The sequence below is a fragment of the Pleurodeles waltl genome, chromosome 9 (assembly GCF_031143425.1).
Source record: "Pleurodeles waltl isolate 20211129_DDA chromosome 9, aPleWal1.hap1.20221129, whole genome shotgun sequence".
NCBI lineage: Eukaryota > Metazoa > Chordata > Amphibia > Caudata > Salamandridae > Pleurodeles > Pleurodeles waltl.
In genome coordinates this window covers 158,825,853-158,850,358 of record NC_090448.1, presented here as the reverse complement: position 1 = coordinate 158,850,358, position 24,506 = coordinate 158,825,853, and the positions used below count along the sequence as shown (strand labels likewise).

Genomic DNA, 24,506 nt, shown 5'->3' with positions numbered 1-24,506 from the left:
TTGTAGATCCAATCTCACCATCCAGTCCCCTAGGAGCAATGAATCCCTGAGATGTAGAATAGTTTCCATCTTGAAGTGGCGATATACGACAAATTGGTTGAATTGTTTTAGATTGATAACGGGACGCATCTTTTTGTTCTTCTTCTGGACTAGGAAGACTGAGCTGACGAAACCCAAAGGGTCTGGAGAACAAGGGGCAATTGCCTGTTTCTGTAAAAGAGATTGAATTTCTAAAGTGATTAAGTTTGTCATTTGGACAGAAAACTGAGGAGGATGGGGGAAATTTGACTGAAAAGGCTCTGAGTAGAGCTCAATAACATAACCCTGAATGGTATTTAAGACCCAGGGATCTGCTGAGAGATCTCACCATTTTGGAAGGCACAGAGAAATACGACCCCCTACGACAGGAAGATAAGAAAGCTGACTTACTGAGTTGTGCAGAGAACCTGGAATTGTGATTTCCTTTATTTCTGAAGCCCCTGTTCCTTTGGGGATAGAATTGCGGTCTGTACTCCTGGTATGAGTTATTACTGTAGAAACCGCTGGAACCTTGGTTGGGATAGGTACGGCTGAAAAAGCGGTTCCTGCCTCTGACGGCCCTGCTGAAAACATCTTTTTTAAAGGCTGTTGTGCCTTATCCAGAGAGGCAAACGTTACAACGTATTTACTCAGCTCTTTAATGAAAGAATCACCAAAAAAGTAAACCTTCAGCCTTAATACCAGGGTCTGAGGTTAACCAACTTGGAGTCAAGCTTGAGCAGGAGTCCCTTCCTGCGTTCATGGGTAATGGCCGAGTTCGCAATCCCAAGTAAATATAAGGCCTGCTGAGTCCACAAAGATAGCTCCATGGGATCAACTGTGACATGTTCTAACGGGGCTGATTCAGCCATGTCACATATACGGGTTAAAGGCCCCACAATGTCCAAAAGTTTGTCTTGGCAGGTAGACCAAGCTTTATCAACTCCTTTACGAGGGTCTTTGTCGTTCGGGTCAAACATTGGAACCCCTTGTGCATCCATTATTTTCCATGACCCTGAAAGTTCTTGATTTCCAGATTTGGCTTTTTTGTGAGGAGGAGGGGAGAAAATATCTCCATTGTCCTTATCGGAATTATCCGAATCTGAGTGATGGTCATGCATCTCGTCGTCCGTGTCCAATATCTTAGAAATAATAATAGGGAAAGAGATATGTTTCGATTTGGCCATGCATTTTTTTGAAGGCCTAGATAATAGTAACCCCTCCTATAAAGGAGGCCTTTGAGGAGCCACGTCCTCTGTCCTTTGGGAGACATTCTCACCTCCCAACAGCGTCGTTTTCGAATTTTTTGAAGTGCCAGGACGCTTTCTGCTATCCCCCGCAGACTGGGCCAGCATGGTTTTTGAGACCAACTTGACGACAGAATTTTCTAAATTCTTAGATCATTTTCCCATGAAGCTGAAACAGCTTGCTCAACTGACAATTGAATAAAATCATTTAAATTATCTTTGAGGACTTCTTCCTCCTCATGAATGAGCTGGGATACAGGGGAGCTGTCCATGGTCACAACAAATACTGCATGGGAAGACTGCAAGCCAAGTAAGGTAAGGAAAGGGTTAAGCTCCTCACAGAAGTGAGGAGAAAGGCCAGGCTTTGCCTAGGGGCGGGGAAAAGCACACCAGAAGGAGACGAGGAGCTCCGGGGGCTATGCAGTATGCCGGATCCTGCAAATATCCGAAAAACGAGGGAAAATAAAGGTAATAGTGCACAGCAGAACTATCGGTAACTCGTTTCCCCTCAACGACCGGTAAAATATGGCGACCACGCGTTGAGGGGGAAAACGGCAGGATAAGAGCAATGGGCGCGACACGGGCGCGAGGCTGAAATGCGGCTACAAGCCGACTGAAAAGTATGAACGCGCGATGTGCAAAGCGCATAAAACACGTTTAAAACACCACGTTAGTATTTAACATACATATAAATTCAGAGACAAAATAATACTTATCTTGACTGTGAGCAGCAAGAAAAGAGGGCTGTTCTCAGTCAAGATAGGTATTATTGGGACTGCTCGACAGTGATTGGTGCATTATGTTGAACTACTCTTTGTTTCCCATTGGCTACTGTTGTTCGCCTTATGGGATCTGTAGTTTTCTTCTTGACTGCAGCTGCTGTTTAAAATAAAGAAAATAAATTTGCATAATAGGAGCCTCCAGTCTTGCCATAAAATTTACTCCAACAGGTGTACTCTTTACTGTTCGCAGACACACTAAGACAAATTTAAAATCTGTTTTTTTATTTTTACTTTCCAGATCAACCCAAGCTCTGTGTTGGCCAATGTCGCAAAGTTTATGCGCAGAAAACAACTGATCTCAGAAGTGCCTCAGACTTATCTCTTTTAGGAAACCCCACAAACCTGTGTCTTCACTTACACTTGCTCGCTGGGTTAAGTGGGTCATGTCCCCGGCAGTTATTGATACTTCCATTTTAGGTGCCCATTCTTCTAGAAGATCCATGACTTCCAACGTTTTTTGGTTCGGCCCTCATCTCGAAGGCATTCTGAGATCAGCGGATTGGTAGACTTATACTGTTTCAGAACCTTATACTGTAAACCTATACATATAGCATCTTCAGTAGGAGTTAACATGCTTTAAACAAGCATAATGGGAGCCTTTGGTCTTGAAATAAAATGTAGATTTTCCTAGTAAATTATTAGGGAAAGTCTTCATTCAATTAAATTCATGGAGGTGAAATTTTCCTCCCTCAAAATTGATTAATTTTATGTTTTTCACTCCCTGAAAGTGGCTCCAGCAGCTCCAGCTCACTCTTAAGGATTTTTCATCTTCTCCTGATACTTCCCATCAGTCTCCTCATTTGGATCCTCATGGCGCTTCTGAGTCTACTACGTCCTCCGCTGTCTCCTTGGGACCTGGAGTTATGAACTTATGGCAAGAACTTTTCTCTTTGATTTTAGCATGTGCAATTGTGTTTTCACTTGTTCCCTTGTTCAACTTCTTGCACAGGAAAAGAGAGCTGTTTAAAGTCAAGCTTAGTACTATAGGTAGTGCTTGGTTACTATTATAGCTTTATAGCCTGCTGTAGCAGCCCACTCCAGCAAGATTAGAGAAGCTTAATACTTTACTAGGAAAATCTACTTTCCCATTTTATGTGAGGAATTGTAACGTAGGGACACAGTTGTGAAAATATTGACAGCACCAAACTAATGAAAAGAAAATGTTTTGTTTACAGGTGAGGAGAGTAACTGAGTGTGTGTATGAGAGGGAGGTGAGAGAGCACAATGAAGGTGTGTCACAAGGATACATAGACAGACAATGAGAACAGTGGTGAAGAAGATGATGTGTGACCAATGGTGTAGCAAGGGTGTCTTGGGCCCTAAGACACTAAAAAAATGGGCACCCCGTCCCTTGGGTTGTAAATAAAAAAACAGACCCTTATTGGTGTGAAATTGCCCCCTCATTTCACTTGGGTCCCAGTATCACTGCATCTTCTTCACTGTTGAGAAATATGCCCCTGTTTCTGGCATAATGCAGATGAAGTATTTCAGAAGTATGTGAGGAGAACAGTGGCGTTAATGGCTAGTAGAGTGATAAGCTGCAGTGGAGAGTGATTTGAAGTTAAGAACGGAAGTGATTGACACATTCCAAAGATCACTGGACCTTCCACAGATCTACAATTGTTAAAGTCGTGTATTTTCAGAATTCATGCATATCAAATTGAAATTATTCACAAGATCATTGTTATTACTTTTTGATATGATTCTGCGAACAAGCAGTGGCTTGTTTTTGGCAGATGTTCATTGCTCTATGGTTTGCCTGGGTGCAGAAAAGTCCCAGAGGCACTAAAATGCTCGTAACTGCGTTGATATACTCACGAAGAGTGTCACTTGAAATGTCGCACATTTGACAGTAGAATTTCTCAGGCACACAGAAACCACAGAAATGTCACAAGTACGTAATATGAAACATTTGGTAGTTATGCTCACCCCTAACATGCTCACCCCTAACCAGATACAAAATAGACGAAAGTCTCTCCCCAATGTAAGACCGATATGCATATGTAATACATCATCTAAAAGCTTATACGTAGGCAGCGTGTGAAATATATGTTGCTCTTATCCACTGCTGTTCAAAAGGTTGTTTTTTTGGGAGGGTGGTGTGGTTAAATGTAAGTAGAGTTCCCGAATAAGAGGAGCCAGCGCCTTTCCAATATGGCAGCTAAAATTGGTCGCTCTCAGAGCCAGTCCTTCTTTTATGTTAGCTGGTCTGTGGTGCAGTCGCTGTTTGTTGACGCCGAGCTCCCGGTCCCCGGCGGCGTTAGAAGTGGGATGCTTGCTTGCTGGTGCTGACTCTGCTAGATCGTTGCTTCGTGATGTCCTTACGGGGGACTGCCAGGTTGGAGGAGAGGAGCGCCGAGAGCCAGGCACCGGCTCTGGCCCGAAGGCTATCAGAGCTGCAGTCCCCCGGAGGGGACTCAATCTGTCTGTGCTGGGATCGCTTCTCTGCCTGGCTGCACTGCCTCTGCGTGGTGGGCTTCGACTTGGAGCTGGGCCAAACCGTGGAGGTGAGTTTGTTGTGAATGTTTTTTTTAAGTGGGTGCGTTATCAGGGAGCACTCTTGCCGTGCCAGGTATCTGATGAGTTTGCAGCTTAGCACCGGGTTGTTTCCATTCCTTTTAAAAAACGAACACTGTCTCTGCCACCTACAGATTGTTTTCCCAGCCCTACGGGTATTGTCACATAGTTCACACTACTCCTTCATTCAACTCACCCGTTCGCCCCCACCCCCTCTTTGCTCCGTCCTCTTTCTTCACGCATCAATCGGTTCTTTGCGGTGCTCTTTACTCTTCACATCTGTAGGTACTAACTGCCCCATGATTTATTCCTTCAATGCGCTGTACTCTTTGATTCATTTTTACTGCCTCCTTTCCATCGATCAATTCCTCCTACTCCATTCGTCATTAAAATAAAAGCCACAGACCCACGGTATACTTCTAATCAGAGCCACTTTGCACCACTGTTCTATGGATTTGAAGTAGGCCCATTGTTTGGATTCCCCTCTAGACCCAAAAAACGTTAGCAGCTGACAGTTGGCATTTTGTATTGAGTGTGTTAAATCTTACTTCGGGCTCGAAATCTTTTATTTCACCGGGTATCTCCTCGGTGGGTTGGAGGTCTTGGAAGCTGATTTCGAAAGCCAAGAGCCACTCCTGGTGCCTCGGTCACTTTCACCAGCTCCCGGAAGGTGATTGTAGCATGCACTCAGGGCATCAACGAGAGAGAGAATGAGCGGATGGGGAAAATAGAAAGAAAGTGATCTGAGAAGAGAGAGGTACAGAGAGACGATGGATGGATGTAGAAAATGTACGAGGCGACGTAGGGGAAGTATGGCTGGTTTGAGCATTTTTTGCCAGGGCTGCTGTTGGTTTCACTTTCCAGCCTCACTTTACTGCACATGTTTATTGTACTTCACAAGAGCTACTTGTGTTTTAAAATGAGTGTTATTTTTGTTGCTTGTTTAAGAAGTGGTGTAGGTCTTACTGTGCTTCGGTCTGCCTTCCATGTCGCCTAGTTACCCTTATCCACCCCTGCTAACTCCCACTCCGTACTTTGAGGTGACCTTAGGATGGAATCAAGGGTAATAAAAAGAATCATTGTAACATTTGCAATGCCCGATTTCCAATATCGTTCTTGTGTTGATGCTTCTGTTGCATGTCCACGAATGCTGTGACCTCTCGTTAAAACCTAATAATGTTATTTTTGAAAGAGTTATGTACAACAGACTCTGGCTATTGACAGTTGGTGGTCATTGAATATGTTGGGGCATAAGTAGAGGTTCCAAATTGAAGCAAGTGATCTCCAGATCATCCCACGGTGTCCATGGAATTTCCCTGTCAGAGAAAACATTGAAAAAACGGGGCCATTTACCACAACAGGTTTTTTTAAATAGTGCATAAACGCAGTTTTACACGACTAGTTATGTTTATGACATCTATCTCCCCTTCTATACTGCTCTTACTTTTATCTACCACTAGTGTCACAAAATGGATGTCTAAATTATGCATGAATAATCATAATTACCAGACACATGCTAGGGTTAATATTATACCAGGAGCAGGAAACATTTTGCTTTATGTTAGGTCAAGATTATACTAGGGGCGGTCACTAACGGGCCATTGAATCCAACAATCTGATACACATTACCAAAACCGCAGTAGATCAAGCACTGTATCAGGGGGGGATTTCTCAAGGCATTGATGTCCACAGTATTCTAGGAAGTAGGAGTACTATGCTTGGACCTATAATTGTACCAGGAGAGGGCATCATCCTAGAATGGATGCCAACAGTTTGGTAAGAATTACCACTATCATGCCAGGTCTAACATTTATGAAGTTGGGTGGTGGACCCCTCAATTCTGTCATGGATAACCGCAGTGGGCCAAGAGTTATTACATTAATGCCAGCATTTTACCAATGATACGAGCATTCCATATATGGCCACAATATACCACCTCATGCCCTTGGAGTGACTGAAAAAGAGAAGAGGAATGGCACTCCCTTAGCCTAACTATTACACTGCCTCTGGCTGGGTCAGATCGCACCCCTGATGACTTGTATTTTTTGTTTTTAATTTTGAGATTGGTGTACAGAAGTTATTTCTTGTTGGTATTAACACACATTAACGGTAAGAAGTTGAGACGCATTACTCAAGGAAATTCATTTTTAAGGGCATATACATTTGTATCAATGTAAAATATTATCTTCTTACATGTGTACAACACCTTTGCCAAAGTGAATGTACTTTCCATATTTAAATACACAATCATTTGGGCAGTTAGGTAAAGCATTCATGCAATATTTTAAATGGAAAGAAAGTTTGCTTTGTTCCCGTAATGTACCTGTTGGCAGTGCTCGCCCATTCTCATTGTCTGCAAATATTTATTTAGGTTCAGCAGTGTGTGTGTATTCTTAGTTAGCATCCTGGACTTTCTTTTTTCCCAAAGTTCTCAGGACTATATACCACTAGTTTTTAAAGCCTCTATGCCACTGCACTGTACAGCACTATACTCCTCACCACTCTGCTACTCTACTCTGCACCACTCTATGGCACTGCACTCAATGCCTCTTGGCTCTACTCTGCACCACTGCCCTCTAGTATGCACCACTTAATCTGCGCCGTTGCATTTGATGCCGCTGCATGGTACGCCACTGTGCTATGCAACACTGAATGCCAATAGACTTTTTCACTAGTCCACTCTGCACCACTCTGGTGTATGTCACTATGCGACTCTTCACTATGCCACTTCAATACGCAACAATCTCTGCCATTCCACTCTGCAACACTCGACTCTCCTGTTCACCATTACACTCTGACACTCCACGCCACTCTTCTCTATGCCACTAACATTTAGCCATGCCGAACAGCAGCCAAGCTGGTGTACAACGTGGCTAAAACACTTTGGCAAAGCCAATAGCTCTTGCATAGGCGGGACCTGTTGGCTTTGCCAATGCTAGTTGTGCTAGCAGTCTTACCACTGCTGACTAAAGTGAAATGTGACCCTGCCCGGTCAGGAATGCACACCTCATTCTTCTCTTTCCCCACCAGTTGACTAACTGCGCGCCCCTCGAAGGATTACAAAGATTCTTTGGCTTCTAACGTACCGCGAGCCCCCTTCGTGCCACTGGTTAATGTATTGCAGTTGCTGCAATAAAGCTTGTGCTTTCTACGCGGGTGTTCCTTCGTGAGCAGCGAGGCCACCTAAAGAAATGACCTTCACTTGCATTTTACGACCTGGTCACTGTGCAGAGAATTTCTGGTTTGTCAGAGCAACACGTGAAGTAAGGGAAATCCCGCGATGTAAAGACGTTTTAAGATTTGAATACAAGTTCTTGTCACCTGTCACTGCAGAGACGTCCTCAATGGCACAAAAAGCCAGGTACTAAAAAAAATAACAGCTTGTTATTGCATGGTGAGTAAAATCAAAACTCGTGTTAAACTTATATTTGCTGTGCAAAGAGCGACAATGTTCATGGTGTTAGGGTGCCAGCACTAAGGAGCCCCTATGATGGGCTAAAAATATATACTGCAGAAAGAGGTGTTTTTTTTTTTTTTTTGTTCTTGTTTTTTTGTTATATCCTTCTCCAATTTAGGTACAAATGAAAACGAAAGTTGCCGTCCAGTGGTCGTTTTTTATTCCTCAGGTTGCTGCAACGTCATTGCTTTCTGTGGTTTGTCCTTGCAGCTCCTTTCTACCACCTTCAGAGAGTGGGTAAAAGGGCTCCAGTAGTGACCGAATTTGCTCTTAAATCATGCAAACTCGCTATATCTTGGCCTCTGTACTTTCATTCAGCCAACTAGAACTGTTTTAGAATTAAAAGTGACAACCATTTCACTTAGCCCCTTATTAATTTACCATATTTATTAAGTTAGTCCCATACCTCAGCCCTATGGAGTGCTATCCAGGGGATACAATTGTTTTTTGCATTAATCATCAGCCCTTTAGGTTTAAGTGATTACCTGTTTTCCCCCATGCTGACTTTCCCATTATGATGTATATTTCGTAACAACAGAAGAGTAGATAGACCCTGCACACTCGCCCACTAAGCCAGCTTCCCCTGCGGCTTAAATTGTTTGTGACAATTAATACTAGAGCGTGGGAGTAATGCTAAATTCTGTACAACTAACAATACATACCATGTAGCGTGAAGATGCATTTCTTCATCATTGATTGCCAAATAGAGGTTTTTATACACAAAAGTTCATCAAATCGATACTAACATAAGCAAACATTGAGAAGTAGTGTCCATACATTTTCAAAATTCCAGATTCCATTTGTCTCTTCAGACAGTCTTGGTAATGGAGTCCTTTGTTCTTGAAAAATAAATGAAATATTCTAAAGCAAACAGCTCAAAGTTCCAGATTCAGTTTGTCTCTTCAGACTCTCTTAGTAGTGAAGTCCACTATTCATAAAAATAGATGAAATATTCTAAGGCAAACAGCACATTAACAGCCAGCACGTGTTTCACAGTAACACCAAAGTTCCTTCAGTTATGTACCATAACAGATTAACAATTTGTAAAGGGACCCCATCCCATGCCCTCTCCTTATCTGGTAGTTGTGCCGATATCTTCCCTCTCCCATCCAACGCGGCCCACAATCGAGGATGTCTGACAGAAAAGGACAAAGCATTAGAGACAAGGAGGCTGGCAGGAGCGACCCCACAAACAGTGATGATGGTCTTGCCCTTTCAGGAAAAGTAAGGTGCAGCCACGCACTTGAAAGATAAGACGGACTGGACAATCGGGGCGACCTAGATTTTGGGACTGCTTAACAGCCTGCCACAACTCAGCAGAGTTGTGGCTAGTGGGGTGGGGTGGTACAATTGACTTGAACAAGAGGTGGAGGCAAGAGGAGAACCACGAAACCTGAAGCAAAAAGGAGAAGTTTGTGTAAGTTTCTTTTTCTTTTATTCTTTTTTACAACTTCACCCTCATGCTTTACTGATTGTATGGTGATATTGGAAAAGGGGGGGAGGGGGGGGGGTCCTTCTGTCTCCGCGATCACCTCTCCAAGGGCACTAAATATAGCATAACCTCTACCAAAGAGAGAGAAAAACAGACACCAACGGTGAGATACAGGTTTTGTGGTGACAGTGGCACTATAAATCTGGCAACACAATACTTATCGCATTTTGTGTACTCCTTTGCTTGAGGGTGCTGGCAGCGACATCCAACAGGTGATCCTGCAAGAAAAAAGAAAGGAGAAACCGTTGCCACACAGGGCTAGAGATAACGAGCATTTGCAGTGCAGTAGGTCTCGTATTTGTTCGACTTAGAGCTATTAGCGTTGTAAAGTCCTAACCTGACTTTTCTTGCCACATAAATTGAAAATGAAAGGTAATACAGTTTTACATAAGCAAGCCAATTTAAAGCGCAACGCAATGAGCGTGAAGGAGCACACAAAAGGAAACAGAAGTTTGCTCGCAGTCAAACGTATCAGCAGTTACTCAATTATCTATGTAATATGGTCAGTGTCATGCAAAGCACTCGACTACTGCCTAGCGAGATCGTGCTGTGTAGGAAGTAAAAAGTTGTCCAGAAGCCATGCGGAAAACAAGGAGCCTCGTATGTTTTCAGCAGTTTACTGGTGCTCTCGAGGAGGGCTAAACTCCGGACAAGGCATGACGTATGCATGCCTTTCAAAAATAAAATCAAGTAAATTTTAAAAGGCAAGCCCACAAACCAACACAGCTGATGGGCGTGGTTAAAGTCCCAAAGAGATTACAACAGCGGCCAGAGCGCTTGCACGCTGGACCCTAAAAAGGGACTATAGAACAGAACTGTAAGACCCTTCTCTGTGGACCAGACTGGCCTACATATTTCTATTTTCCCTGTTTTGTTTTTGTGGTTGGTAAAAGTTAAAAATTCGAAAATTAACTAAGCCTCCGAAGCCATATTTCTGCGAATCCCTCCCACACAAAGTAAATTGCACATCTATATTTTACTTAATTGATTAAACAGCACGTTGATCTAATAAATATCATAATATTATAATTCAAGAAGCCTAAGTAATCCAGATAATATATTCACATGGAAGTTAATGTCTTTACAACGCTATGCAAATACACAACGTTTTTGCATATACATTGATATACATATAAACCCAAAGAGAAAGTCTTCTTAAATAGCATTAGAGGAAAGGGAGAAATGAAAGGAAATTCACAAAGTGAGAATTTGTAATATTATCAGCTTACCTAGAAGAACGTCTTTGCACAGAATTTCTAAACCTCTCAGAATAAATTTGATAACTTCCCCTGCTGGAGCAACATAGAATTATTGACGCTTTCTGCAGTGCCACAGATGATCAAACTGAAAAACATCTACAAAGCCATACAACAGTAATCTCTATACTCTGGTTTAATAACCCTAAACTTCAAAGACCTTTCTTCCCTCTTAGCTATTCGTTATGATTCTTAATTTACACAACTATGTATCATTGCAGTTTGTCTTAAAAAACACACCAACATTAAATACCAACAGTTCAGTTCATATGCCTACTATTTATCTAAATTCATCATCATCCATGTCTAAAAGACAAAGAAAACCCAAATCAATGAGATTCACACCTGCCTCACCAACAGACTACCATATCAACAGAAGAAAACAGCAAATAATGCTGTCCACATATTTACATAGTTTACTGTTTCATGATATGCTGCAAGACAAGGGAAGCAAAGAAGACCTGAAAGACCGATCCGCTTTTATAGTAATTTTTTTTTTTTTAAACTAATCAATTAACTCTGATTTTTTCACTTTAGCAGCTGTTTTATGGATTCAACCTTTAAACAATACATTTTCAAGTCTTTAAATATAATCGCTAACAATGTGCATTCTAAATCAAAAATCATTATAAAAAGAAAAAAATATAAAAGATATAAAAGTCTGACACTAAAAAGTTACAAATCTTATATGGAAAAAGCAAATGTAACTTGCATTGCATCAGTCTTGAACCGTAGTTTTTTAGTGTGTCCTCCTTATTGGTCGACTCCATGCTCATAACTAGGTGGGAAGAAAGATAAGTTTTCTTCCATCATTACCTTCTCTTCACCAAAGTCACTTTATCCTGAAGCAACAAAATTTGTTAATTGCCCTCCCAAAACAACCTGCACTGACTGTAATATAAATGCAGTAAATTTTTTCTCAAACAGTAGCTACAAAACAAGAGACTGTTATGCATAGAGATGTCACCCCCTTATCATGTCACCATAAAGTATTCCCCTTCTATTCTAAGTTTTTCAATTTTCATCAAATTTCTCTCAGGCAATCACTGTAATAATTTTTTACAATAATTTCTGCAAAATATACAGACTACTAATTGAATGACTACGCTGATTTCCATAGATATGCTGTCTTCTACACAAGAAAATACAATATTTAATTTGTAGCCTTCTTTTGTTCCCGTTTCAGTCATTTTTACATTTACGTCTTAAATGTTGATATTAAATTAGTTAATGAAGGGTCGCATCCGGAGTTCATAGAGTGTTGGTGCTCTAATTTACTTGCTTCTAAGTCTTCAGCTTCAGTAGGCTTTCCTTCCTCTTCATGTGTTTGTCCATCCCATTACTGTGTCCTTCCACTGCTCACTTTTTCAGGCTCTATTTTTTTCTTTTTTTTAAGCACTCGGAGACTGTGTATTCCAGTTGTCTTTCTAGTGTACTTATTCACCCTCTGTGTTTCTTCCACATTCCCCTCCCGCCCACCCTCTGTTATCTGTTTGCTGCCCTAGCCACTCCTGTTCACCCTTCGTGGCCTGTGTGCTTCCTTTAGCCTCTCCTGCCTACTCTCTGTTGTCCATGTGCTTCTTGTAATGCTTCCCTGGCCCTCCAACCACCCTAAATTTTCCCAATACTTGTCCTAGCTTCCTGCACCTGCTCTCTGTTGACTGTGTGTTTGCACAAGCCGCTCATGTGGCTAGTGTATTGTCCATGCGCTTCACCCAGCCCCTTAAACCGAACAGAATTGCTGTACAGCATGGCTAAAAATCATTGCCAAAGCAAGTAGCAAGTCCTATTGTCTTCGCCAATTCTGGTGGTTTCTTGAAGATAGTCTGCTGCCTGAGGTTTTGGACTGTTAGACCTTCACTCCCTAAGCTAGTTACCTGTAACTACACATGTGCTTGTTTGTGTGGTGTGTTATCTGCTCTTGTTTTTAGACACCTATATGTATATTGTGTGGATGCACAGTAAATACTGCCTTGACTTAAAGGTTAACTTAAGCTAGGCCCGAAATATTGACTTTGCTGTTGCTTGTTGTAATTTGTCCCCAGTGACCATGCTGGCATTCCCATATTCGTCTTCCTCTTTGTTAGACCCGCTGGCCGCTGGTTTAGACAACGGGCTAATGCCTCAAAGTCTGGTCTGGCTGAGGCATAGTAATCAACTTAAAATGTTGCCACCTCGAACAGTCACCCAAGTATTTGATTTACCTGCCTCTTAAAGACTGTTAGAACGGCTGTTAACAGTAACATAGCAGTGTTGCAGCATCTGAAAGATCACAAGGGCTGCATTTTAGGCCTGTCACCTCTGAATGGCTGATGAAAAATTAGTTGCTCGTCATGCTTACTTGCTTTTGTAAAGACAGTAGGGCTGATGCAGTATCAGCTACATGCAGCTTCTACTGACATGGTAAACTTAGCCATTGGATTTAAACCGAGGAAGGCTAATCAGAAACTTTCAGTGGGACGCCATAGCACTTTGGAAATGAAAGGTTAAGTTTCTGTTGTGCGATTTCTTAATTGTCACATGCCCCCTTTCTCTGGGAGAGGCAAGCTGATACTCATTTGTTACCTGTCTATACAAGGAGAGATTGCACAGCTGATATTTATGTGATACGTTTTAAGCATGCTTGTGTCGGTGACAAGCATGCACTGCCTGTCCTGCGTGTTTGTAGGAACCACGTTGCCACTTTTTATCCTAAATGCCCCAACGTGGCCCAGACAACATTGGTTCACGAACTGCCTACCTCTAGCAGAAGTACCGCCCATTCTGTTGGGGCACCAGCAAATCCCCACAGCAGAAACCATGGGCAAGCCCTTCATCACAGTCAGATATCATTGAAGTTATAATCTTGGCTCCTTAATTCTGTGAATTCTCACACCTAGACATTCCAGCAGAAAGGAAAGACATTCTTCTTCTAGTACTCTATCCATTATTAAGACCTATACAGTTAAATGGAAGTATTTTGTATTTGGTGCTCATCCAAAGATGTGCACCCATTCTCTATTTAACCTTATCAGATTTTAATATGCCGGCTAGAGCTGGTGTATGCTGGACTCAGTCATGAATCGCTCAGAGTTTACCTCACAGCCCTATTGAGTTTATCTCTGCTTGCTCAAATACATTTCCTTATGATTGCACAGAGTAGTGAAGAAATTCCTAAAAAGGATTCATCACAGCCCACCCCAAACGCCCCCAAAAAACAGGAAACCTATTCTAAAATGAGAAGTCAGGACAGTTATAACACTATTAGTATGAAGTCCCATCAAGACAATCCACAGAGCCAGCTTTCAGTTTCTCTACTTAGTTAAGCGAGTCAGCGAAATGCAGTCCTTCATAATTCAAGAACCCCGCTTGCAGTTCTGTAAAAACAGAGTGGCATTGCACATTAATCTACCATTTATTCCTGTGGTTTTGATGGTGTTTCACCTTAATGAACCAATAGTCGTAAACTCTTTCTTCCAGAACCCTATGGATGCAGCAGAAAACATTCTACATTTCTGGATGTGTGCATAAGTCTAAAATTCTAGCTGGACAGAATGAAAGAATACACAAAGTTTGATCACTTACTAGTATCGTTCTCCAACCCAAGGAGAGGATAGCTTTATCAAAGCAAGAATTTTAGAGACGTTTATCTTAAGTTGCATAAATGCAGAACATCCACTTGCAAGCACAATCATAACACATTCCACCAGGAGCATGGGTACATCAGCGGTCGTCTGCGGAGGAGCCCCTGTTATTGATATTTCCCAAGCACCAACTGGAAGAATAGTCATACCTTCACTTAGCATTACTGCCTGCGTGCAATGGCAGACAGAAGGATAGCAGTGGTATAAGCATGCTTTATCTTTTCAGGTAAAGGTGTGCCATTCTATTTTTACCCCATTATCTGCCATATTATGGTATTATGATGTGATATTATTTGCTAATCTGATTCTGACATGAGTCAATGAGAGATCCATTGCAGAAGAAGAAACAAGTTACTTACATGCAATCAAAGTACTCCAGCATTGGCATTTTCCCCAGTAGACGCTAACTGTGGAAAGCTCTTCGCTTTTTGCACTTGTGGTAGGAATTTTAGCTGACATGGCATCTGGGTAGGGGGATAATCAGAGCACTCCCTCCTCCTTTTCTAAACCTTGATTTTTTTTTTTATTGAGTAGATTTGGGGCCTGTTTTAAGACCTTGCAGGGCTAATTATGCTCTCATTCTGCTTTTGTAAGGTTACTGTGGGATTCCCACCCCAACTACAGGAATGATTCAAGCATGGGAATCTATGAAAGATACCAGTGTTGTACCTATAGCTACAGCTAAGCAACTTGTTTATTCAAATGCTAAATGAGGTGAATTAGGCTAACATACTGAGGATTGTCTAGAATTAATTATAAAAATAGGCTAATAATAGACACTAAGGTTTCACTAGGATTTATTATTGAAAACAAGCCACTAATAGGAATGGGCTTTAGATCAGCCGACCTGTTGAGGATATCATATCAGTGGAAACAAACGCTCACAATTGAAAAACTGATAGACTGGGAAACTACCAAAACTGAACACGCACACAAAGTATTAATTTGCTAAGCACTGGATAATTTTACATCTGTGCATAAAGAATTCCATGGAAGAAATTGATAGTTTAGATCAAGTTATAAGAAAAAAAACACTGGGTTCATTAGTGAATGGAAACAACCAAGCTAATAAAACAAACCTGCTTAAAAATACTATTATTGAAGACAGAATGCTGGTGACATGTGTAAGGAAACCTATTCCAAATTGGCCATGCAATGATGTTACAGCTGACGATCTGCCCCCCTCCGCAAACCCCCTAATCCAGTGGTTCCCAACCTTTGACTCCTGAGGACCCCCCAGTGAATCATTACTGGAAGCTGGGGACCTCCAGCAATTTGTACGATTTAATTTTCAAACATTAAAACAGTAATTCGCAAAAAATATAACAAGTACACACCAAACAAATACTCAAATTACTAAAGATAAAATTCTTTTATATTGAAAAAATATGCAAAAATCGGAACATTTTATTGTGAAGGTTGGCGCTGCATCTCGGCAACCACCTTTTCAATGTTTGGTTTTATTTAGGAAAGGTGAATCCTCAGGTCAGATTCTACATTTCCGGAGTGATTTCTGTTTTTCTTTTTTAGGTATGCAAGATCTGAGAAAGCTGTTTCACATAAATAAGTGAAGGGGAAAGGAAGGTAACCATGAGGACCACTCATCTCTCCCTAGCCTCTCTGTCACATGTACTTAATTTGTTTTATAGCACCTCTCATACCACTGTAGGGTGTCAGGGCACTTTACAGGGGACTACAAGGTGTAGGATTCACATGTCATCCACACTGGTAGGCATTTTCTAAGAGTGCTTGGTCTGGAGAAGCACAAACTTGGGATTTAGAACACAGCACAGTGATTAGCGATGATGTTAGCACAGTGCCTAATTTGTAAATAAAAAAGTGCCGTGCCCAAAGCCATCCTCCTAAACATGCGGCTGCTGCAATTAAATGTGGGTACACGGAAAACTGAGGCAGCATAATCCTGAAGCCATCTTGGGACTCTTCAATCCATATAAAGCCACTCCCTGCCACTTCAGCTCACTCTAGCAGCTTTCTACTTTCTCCCTTTGTGACGCTTTTTCATTTTTCCCTTCCTCCGTCTTTCCCATATGTGTCTTTTGCTCGCAGCAAATGCTTGAGGCAGAAGAATAAGCCCCTGCCCTCAAAATAAGTGCCGGTGCTCAGCACCGGAAACAACAAGCATAAATTAAGCACTGCGTTAGCAATAAGAATGTATTTCTACACAAGCAAACCTTTTTAAGCAGCATAAGGAAAATTACAGACTAGGAAAAAAACAACTTTCTAATTTGTGCTATGAGGTTTGCATGCAGCTATTTAATGGCAGTTCGCAGCTCACTGTGCTAGATTACGATTATGAACTGCAAAGTAAGAAAAGAATCTCTGTGACAAAAGACCCACTGTGCCATGCACATAAAATACTGTTCCTTTCATGATACACATTCTTTGCAGCAGGCATATTAACCATATGCACTACCTTGAGTCAAAACTGCTACTGCACAAAACTCCCATCTCTCTCCAGCAGATACATTAATCACTTGAGTTAGCTTGACGCTTTTATTTTTGCAGTACAAGGAACTTTGCAGTGTATTTAAAACTGCTCAACAAAGTAAGTAATAAATATGAAAACACGCACAGATGGAGGCCCCAGCTGGAGAAGCCCCTTCCTCCCAGCCTAGGCCTGCTGACCCCCTGGGAATGTGTCACGGACACAGGTTGGGAACCACTGCCCTAATCTATCAAGCCTTATTTCACTATCCATGCTAGTCCTCAGCCTGCTACTACCACATTCAACTAACCCTGTGTTGCTCCAGTCCTACAGCTCGTACTCTTTCCCGGTTGGTTCCCTTACCCCCTCCAATCCCACAATTCTTCTCCCCCTTCTCTTCCCTCCTAGTGGGGTCACCATCACTGGGGGTTCATTAATCCTTCTTTACAAGTCTATGTCACCCATTGCATCTGCATAGGGAAACTAGACCATGGAAGTATGTCACACAAACTCAGGTAATATCAGTATATAATTGTTCAAGGCTCTAATAAGTCAGCTTTTCTTTAATTAACCCAGTCCTATTGCAATGATTAATCGTGTCTCCTGGCAGCACCCGTTGTTCTTATATTTCATATGCATACCATCTCCTGCCTTATAATCATTTTATTTGATTTTTGACTTAAATATTTAGTGTACTGCGAATATCAGATGCTCTCAGTATCTCTACTTTTGTTGTTGATATGCTCATGACTGTGTGTAAAAACCCAATAAAAAGTTTTCTCGGAAAAATTCAAGTTGACCAAGCAGGTATCAGTAAATAACCCTGCCATACATATTATTCAAGGTAACACAGAAGTGCAAGAGGCAGCTCTATAAAATGTAGTAAACTAGGTTCATTTTGGAATCTCAGGAATTTTTTAATGCCATGCAAGTGTTCTCTTTTGGAATACCCTACTGTGAGAGAGGTGTAATGTGTATCACTTCAAGGATCTCATTGTAATCCTAATTTGAGTGTACCAGTGGTCCTCATACTGCTGCTGAGAGGTAATTGGATACATGTGACTTTACCTCCTACATAAGGTATGACAAAAGTGACTGAAGGTGGTCAATCAAAGAATGAATGTGAGTGGCATAAGAATTGCAACTGACTTTTAACATTATCTGATTACTATGTGATCGCCCTCTAATATTTCTTGAAAGGGCAGAGGGTACAGTAAAAGGCATATTCACAGGAACAAGCTGAGAGTAATTATCACAGTGGTAGCAGATGATATTAAAGTGGCAATCAAATCACGAAAGGTTTGCTGTTTTTTTTTTTGTTTTTTTTTTTTTGTTCCCCTTTGCTTCAAAGCGTAATTCAATATTATAGTCAGAAACATGTTAAACAGAATATAAATACGTTAGAGAGGCATTGCATGTAGCATTCTATTTTAGCAGATTCGATTTGCCTGGTGAGCTAGAAAGCTCTGTATATAAACTATATTACAGTTATTGATTTTCTTTTTTTTCTTTTTTAGGGTCGAGCCTGCGTTGCATGCGCTCGCGCATGCGTATCGCAGCGAGACGCTTTAGGTCTTAGAAAAGGGCTCGGAGCCCTGTTGCCCTCACATCAGTGTTTTTCATTGGTTCGTGGGCTTGCCTATTAACATCTGCTTGCTTTCATTCTTGGAAGGCATGCATACGTCATGCCTTTTCTGGTGGATAGCCCTCCTCAAGCGCAGTGACCAAGTACAGAAAACATGCAAGGCTCGCTGTTTTCTGTCCAGCTCCTGGACTACTTTTTCTCTAATTTACTAGCGCGATTTCGCTTGGCAGAAGTCGAGCGCTTTACATAGTTAATTGCACTTTTTCGATTACGTACATAAATGCACTTTTGCCGATAGGTGAAAAGTCGGGTTAGGAGTTTATTAACCCGAGCAAACGCGAGACCCGTTGCATTGTAAATGCTTGTTTTTATTATTATTATTATTTTTTTTTTTTTTACACCAACCTAGCTTCCTTATTCGACTGAAAGGTGGTGGCTGAAATGAAGAGAAAGGTTTGGGGGAAATAGGGGTTTTGAGTAGATGGCAACAAAGGCAATGTCATAAAAATAATTCATTACCTGAATGGCTAGTTGCCCTTGCATGACCGTGATCTGAGGAAACCGTATCAAGCAACATTAAATGATTAAGAGCCTCCCCTATCTTTTTCTACGTTGCCGTTCTGGAAGAGCAGAGAAATTGCTGACTTTTATATACATGATTGGAGTTCCTTTCAGATGTGCTGACAATAAATGTTTCCTCAATCTTTGATATTTGATCTCTCATCTCTAATGTGACCAACAGTCTGCAGATAATGTTCTTAGTACCCCAATTTACAACTAGTCTCTAGACTGTTGGGGTAGTCTGGTGAAAAGTACAGCAATGCATAATCTTTGGCCCATTAGCTTTTTTACTGTGATTCATTCTCTCTCAGTGCACTGCTTCTGTCTTGTCAAAAGATATACTGTACTGCGTGGTGCCCATAATGGTTCCTAGTTGTTCAATTTGCACTAAATCCAGAGGCAGAATATCTTGACTAGACGTTTAGGGAAGGGGGGCAATGGACCCAACTGATTTAAAGGTGTATGCCTCCTGCTCTCATAAAGCTCATGTTTTCACCTCTGGCCTGCTGCAATCCTGGCATTCAATGAAGAGGAACTATTCCTGAACTGGTCAGAGTTTTCCTGGCTAATGTAGTTAACAACATCCTGTCCGCCCTATTTAGAATGTATAGAGGCATATACGTTCTAAATAGGATGGGCAGGACATCAGGCACTTATTGGCAATGTTATTACAGTGTTTCAGAGTGAACAATATTTAACATTTATGCTTGGATACGAACACTGCAAACTCCCTTGTCCCAATGTACTAAACGGTGCAATAAGAGGACCTTTCCTACATCTCTGAGTATGACAATAAGTGTAATGGCCACATAAACTACATGATGCTGCCAAGTGCTACAGTATGGCAGTGTGCGCCTTTGACGTTAGAGCTGCCATTTAATGGCATAGTGCACTAAATCACAACCAGAGAATAAAAAGAAAAACAATATATCTTCATTAAATAAGAAATATTTATTACATATTTAAAATACAATTAATAGAAGATGAGTTTAGGGACAACCCCAAATGTACTGTGGTTTGACACATTACTATTAACATTTACTAAAAATGTTATTTAATAACCTACATTTAAGAGATTCTTTAACAATAGTAAGGGGTTTGGGAGGCGGGTTTACCCCCAAAATATTATGCTTAGTTAAGCACCGTCGCTACTAATGTGGCATACTAATTATATTGTGTTATTGTCATCTCAATAAAGAATACCATTAAAACAATTAGTAAGTTATTGCTATTAGTGTTTTATAATAGTAGTATTTGGGGTAACCTATTTAAATCATCAAAATCAAAAGGAAGGTTTGGTGTGGTAACTCGCCAAATGTATTAACTGTAATGAAGTAGTAAAATATGAATTAAATTATTACACGTGTAATGTACTATTTATATTGTATATCAGTTTTATTTCTAAACAAGCAAAATAATATTTATTATGGCCAAGTTAATGTAAAAGAAAAAAGATGGTATTTAATTACAAAAATATAAAGGGCTTGGCAGTTATTAGGTTTAGAAAAAACAATTTAAGGGTAAGGTATTTTAATAGGGCTATGAGAACGTCTAACAGTGTAGATATAATTTAAAAAATAGGTGTTATTAGGGTGAGCATAAGGATAAAATAATTCTACAGCAAACATTAGATGATGTAGAAGAAAAACAAATTAGCTATAAAAATCAGATGTGAGATATTTTAAATACTTTAACATTATATTAACAATAATAAAATTACACAATGAAAGAAAAATAATTAACAGTAAAAATGTAACTTAATTGGAGGGGTGATGGTGTTGCTGATCACGGTGGTGGTATGATGCATTAAGATTTTACTGTGACAGTTTAGTGACCCATGATGTAGTGCAGGTAATTTAGTTTCCATAATGTAGTGATCAATGATCTATTAAGATACCAGCAAGTTTATTCCCAACTAGTATTTAGAAACAATAACTCATGGACGTCCTCCCAAAAACAAATAGGATTTTCATGTTCTGATTCTTCAGATAAGTGACAAATTCAACATCATTCACCTTAACTGAGCAGTAGGCACCTGTAATAACAAACGGATTATTTCCCAGCGGAGATGGAGAGTCATTGAATAAAAGAACACATTTCTTGGTTTACAAAGATTCGAGTTTCAGCAATTAATTTAATCATCAGGAGTCATGCTCATTGAGACCAGCTTCCAGAAGCAAAATGCCCAGTATGTGGTAATACTGATTTGCCTTAGTGTCTGAGGGAACCATCAGTATATTTAAAAGCATATGGAGACCATGTAAAATATATCTATGTTAATAACTCCATTGTTTAAAATCAAAACTACAAGTTAAGATTTCATGTTGCAAATGATGGGGTACATACTTAGCCTTCTCAGGATAAAATCCTCACTCCTAGGCAGAAAATCTAAGCCCTTTTTCCACTCTCCGAAAGACTGAGATAACGATTTCCTCACTGTCTTCCTTCACTCTACTTTTGCCCCCCTGATAATAGTCTTCCAAGCAGCCACAAGTGAACTCCAGCCACAACATGTGAGAAAAGAGCACTCTCAAACCTTCCAACGACCTCCACTGGCTTTTCCTCCCAGCACATATCAAGCTTGATCCCTTTTCATCATTTACAAAGCCTCCTGCCGCACAAACCATGATTACTCCAGTCACACCCATAGTACTTGCATTTCAAACTGAGACCATGGAGCAAGAAAATAGAAAACAAAAAAATAAAATCATCTCCTTCCATGGCCATAGGCCACTTGTTTGCTCCTGTTTTATTTGTCCAAGCATCTGTTTCGACATGTCCTTTTTCATCACCCCGAGTGTGTAACCGACAGACCTGTGTAAATATTTCTTATCCTCTTCTTAACACTCCAGTTAATAATCCCCCTCAAAATCCTCCATTGGGGACAGGATTGTGCTCTTTAAATACACCAAACTATGTAAGATAACTGTATACCGTATAAATTTGTCTGTATTTTAATTGGCAGCCCAGTCCCATATACATAATTGAGGGGCAAACATAATTTACTTCTGTGAGGGAAACTTTTATCTTTTATTGGCTTTTTTTGTTGTCAAAATCGAAGGCCAGAACACAATAGTGAAAAATGACCATCATTCTTAAATACATTGGAACACACTAGATTGTTGTATATGTGACATGACTGACCTCTTCATATGCTTCTCAAAAACCCTGATGAGCTATATGGGTTGTCAAGAAAATGAATAAACACATTTTAAATCTAGAAATACAGACAAACTGCTCCTTTTGCAACAGATGAAGTGTTTCTTTTGCACAGATTTACAAGTCTGTTTTTAATATGAGTATTGTTTTTGTTTTATGTGCTCGTAAAATTTGGGTAGATGGGAGCCCTAATGCACCAGAATACATGGTAATATTGCCTATGAGACGAAGATTGAATAAACTTGCCAAGCTAAAAACTGCTAAAAAGATTTGGTGATATGTAGACATCTTTATACATTTTATTTTATTATTCATTATCTGATTGCACATTTGTTTTGTAGGTATTGTACCCAGAACATGCAAAATTGACAGACAAAGAGGTAAGCATATAGTAAGCTCATTAAAAGTAATCTTCAAAATCATAGGAAATATGTTTATCCTCATTATTTTGAAATGAGCCCTTTTCTCTGTTTTTCAGAAAAGCAACATTTGTTATTTGTCTTTCCCTGACTCCAATTCAGGTAATTTTTGTTCTTCTCATATGATAAAACTGTACTTATGATGCTGTCACTGATAATGATTGTATTTTTACACCACTCTGTTTAGATCGTCTAAGTACCACAATGAGATTTATCTTACATGTGAACAAAAATAATACAGGTTGGATTCTAAAAATATGAGCAACCAAATGTTGGATGGAAAAGTGTTTTAACTAGTCATCGACACATCTTTGGTAGTCGTAGATTATTTCTGAACTAACTCCAAATGCCTTTATGCTGAAAACTGATAATTACTGGTTTTCCAAAGGCTTCTTGTGATAAAAAAGCATGTCAAAGATTAATTGCCCAGCTTTATTAGGCTGCACCTAAACCAGATGATGACTATATGAATATTGCCATTCATCCCTGTCATACGCTTACATTTATGGAGGAACTTGCTGATCTTATCAAACAAGCCAAATCCATAATATATACAGGCACCTGCCATGCGCACCCCAATTGTCATGTTGCCATTTCATAACTTCTCATATCTGCTTTTCTGCATCCTACGTATGAACCCAGTGTTTTACTACTCAATATTACAATTTTGATAAAGTGTATTTATTGTATCTATCTTTACCTTGTGTTTTTCAATTCATAATTAAAAAGACTTACCGCAGCTCTCTGATATAAAGGTGAGCACGCCGAATGTCGACATCACGCAGGTGGCTTACAACCTCTTCAAGGACTCATGCCCATTTAAAGGGGGGATTAGCGGTTTTTATAACAAGCTCCCTTGGCTCACTGCAAATGAAAGTCTTCGAGTCGAGGCCCCGTTACCAGATTTTAAAGTTATGTTTATCCGCTCAGCCAAGTGTTTTTTTTTTTATTTTTTTATTTTAATTCACACTCACTTCATTTTATACAGGAACTTGAAGGAAAGATTGCAGAGTATAAATCAGCCGTAGCAATGTTCCCAGTTCCATCATTTGGACTTTTAATATTACTAAATGCCAAATGCAGGGGCAGCGAACCTGTGGGATTACGGATCTTTATGATCATGAAGTAAGCCACTTTTCTCACACAGGATACGATGAAGTCCTTAACCGCCTAACAATATCTTTTAACTTAACATTTGCTTCAGAGGGTTTGGGGCACACAAAGGTTCATTTACCTACATTTGTAGACTGGGGAGAGGCACAACGATTGATTGATTTTGTTTTATTATCAAGAGACTTAGCCAGTCGGCTTTTATGCTTTGATGTGCTTACTCTCCCATTTAGAGACCATTATCCTGTTTCATTATATTTAGCATTTCAAACAGTAAAGTGTACTTCTCTGCAGCAAAGGGTCCCAATTTCCCATTCAGGGAGGAAGAGGGTATGACTTAGATGGGAAGCGATCTTCTGTATATTCAAAAAAGTTTCGGAGGCCTGTGTAAGTCAATTTTGAATGGGCTAACTATGAAAAAGCCCCAATGAGACATCCCTTCCTGGTTTTCCCAGGACTGTACTGTTACTCTGCAAGCATTAAGGGCGGCCATTAACAGTATTCCCCGAGATATGGAAAATGGTTAAATTAGCACAAGCTAAGTACAAACAGGTCCTCATACTGAGAAAGGTGGAACTTAGAACAAGAGCATGGTAAGATCTATGCAAAGCAGCAGAGTTAAATGATAACAGGCTGTTTAGGAACACAGTAAATCACCATTTTTTTTTCCAGATGGTGAATTATGTGAGATTATTTGTCATATTTCAGCACCGGACTGGGTTGATCACTTTACGAGAATATTCAGTCTTCGGAACAGGGAACTTGACATAAGGGAGATCGGAACACAAGTATGGGAGGACTGTTGGGTGGCAGACCTCGTGGACTTAGCCTCGG

General features: G+C 40.4%; 1 protein-coding gene across 1 annotated transcript in view; it reads left to right on the top strand.

The window, feature by feature from the left end:
* Window positions 1–4,271: 4,271 nt before the first annotated feature.
* DENND6A (DENN domain containing 6A) overlaps window positions 4,272–24,506 on the top strand; it is a 292,813-nt gene continuing 272,578 nt past the window's right edge. Inside the window, exons 1-3 of the mRNA XM_069206473.1 lie at window positions 4,272–4,554; window positions 22,485–22,523; window positions 22,622–22,664. Of these exons, the coding sequence (XP_069062574.1) occupies window positions 4,363–4,554; window positions 22,485–22,523; window positions 22,622–22,664 (274 nt within the window). The 5' untranslated portion in view covers window positions 4,272–4,362. The remainder of the gene's footprint in view (window positions 4,555–22,484; window positions 22,524–22,621; window positions 22,665–24,506) is intronic.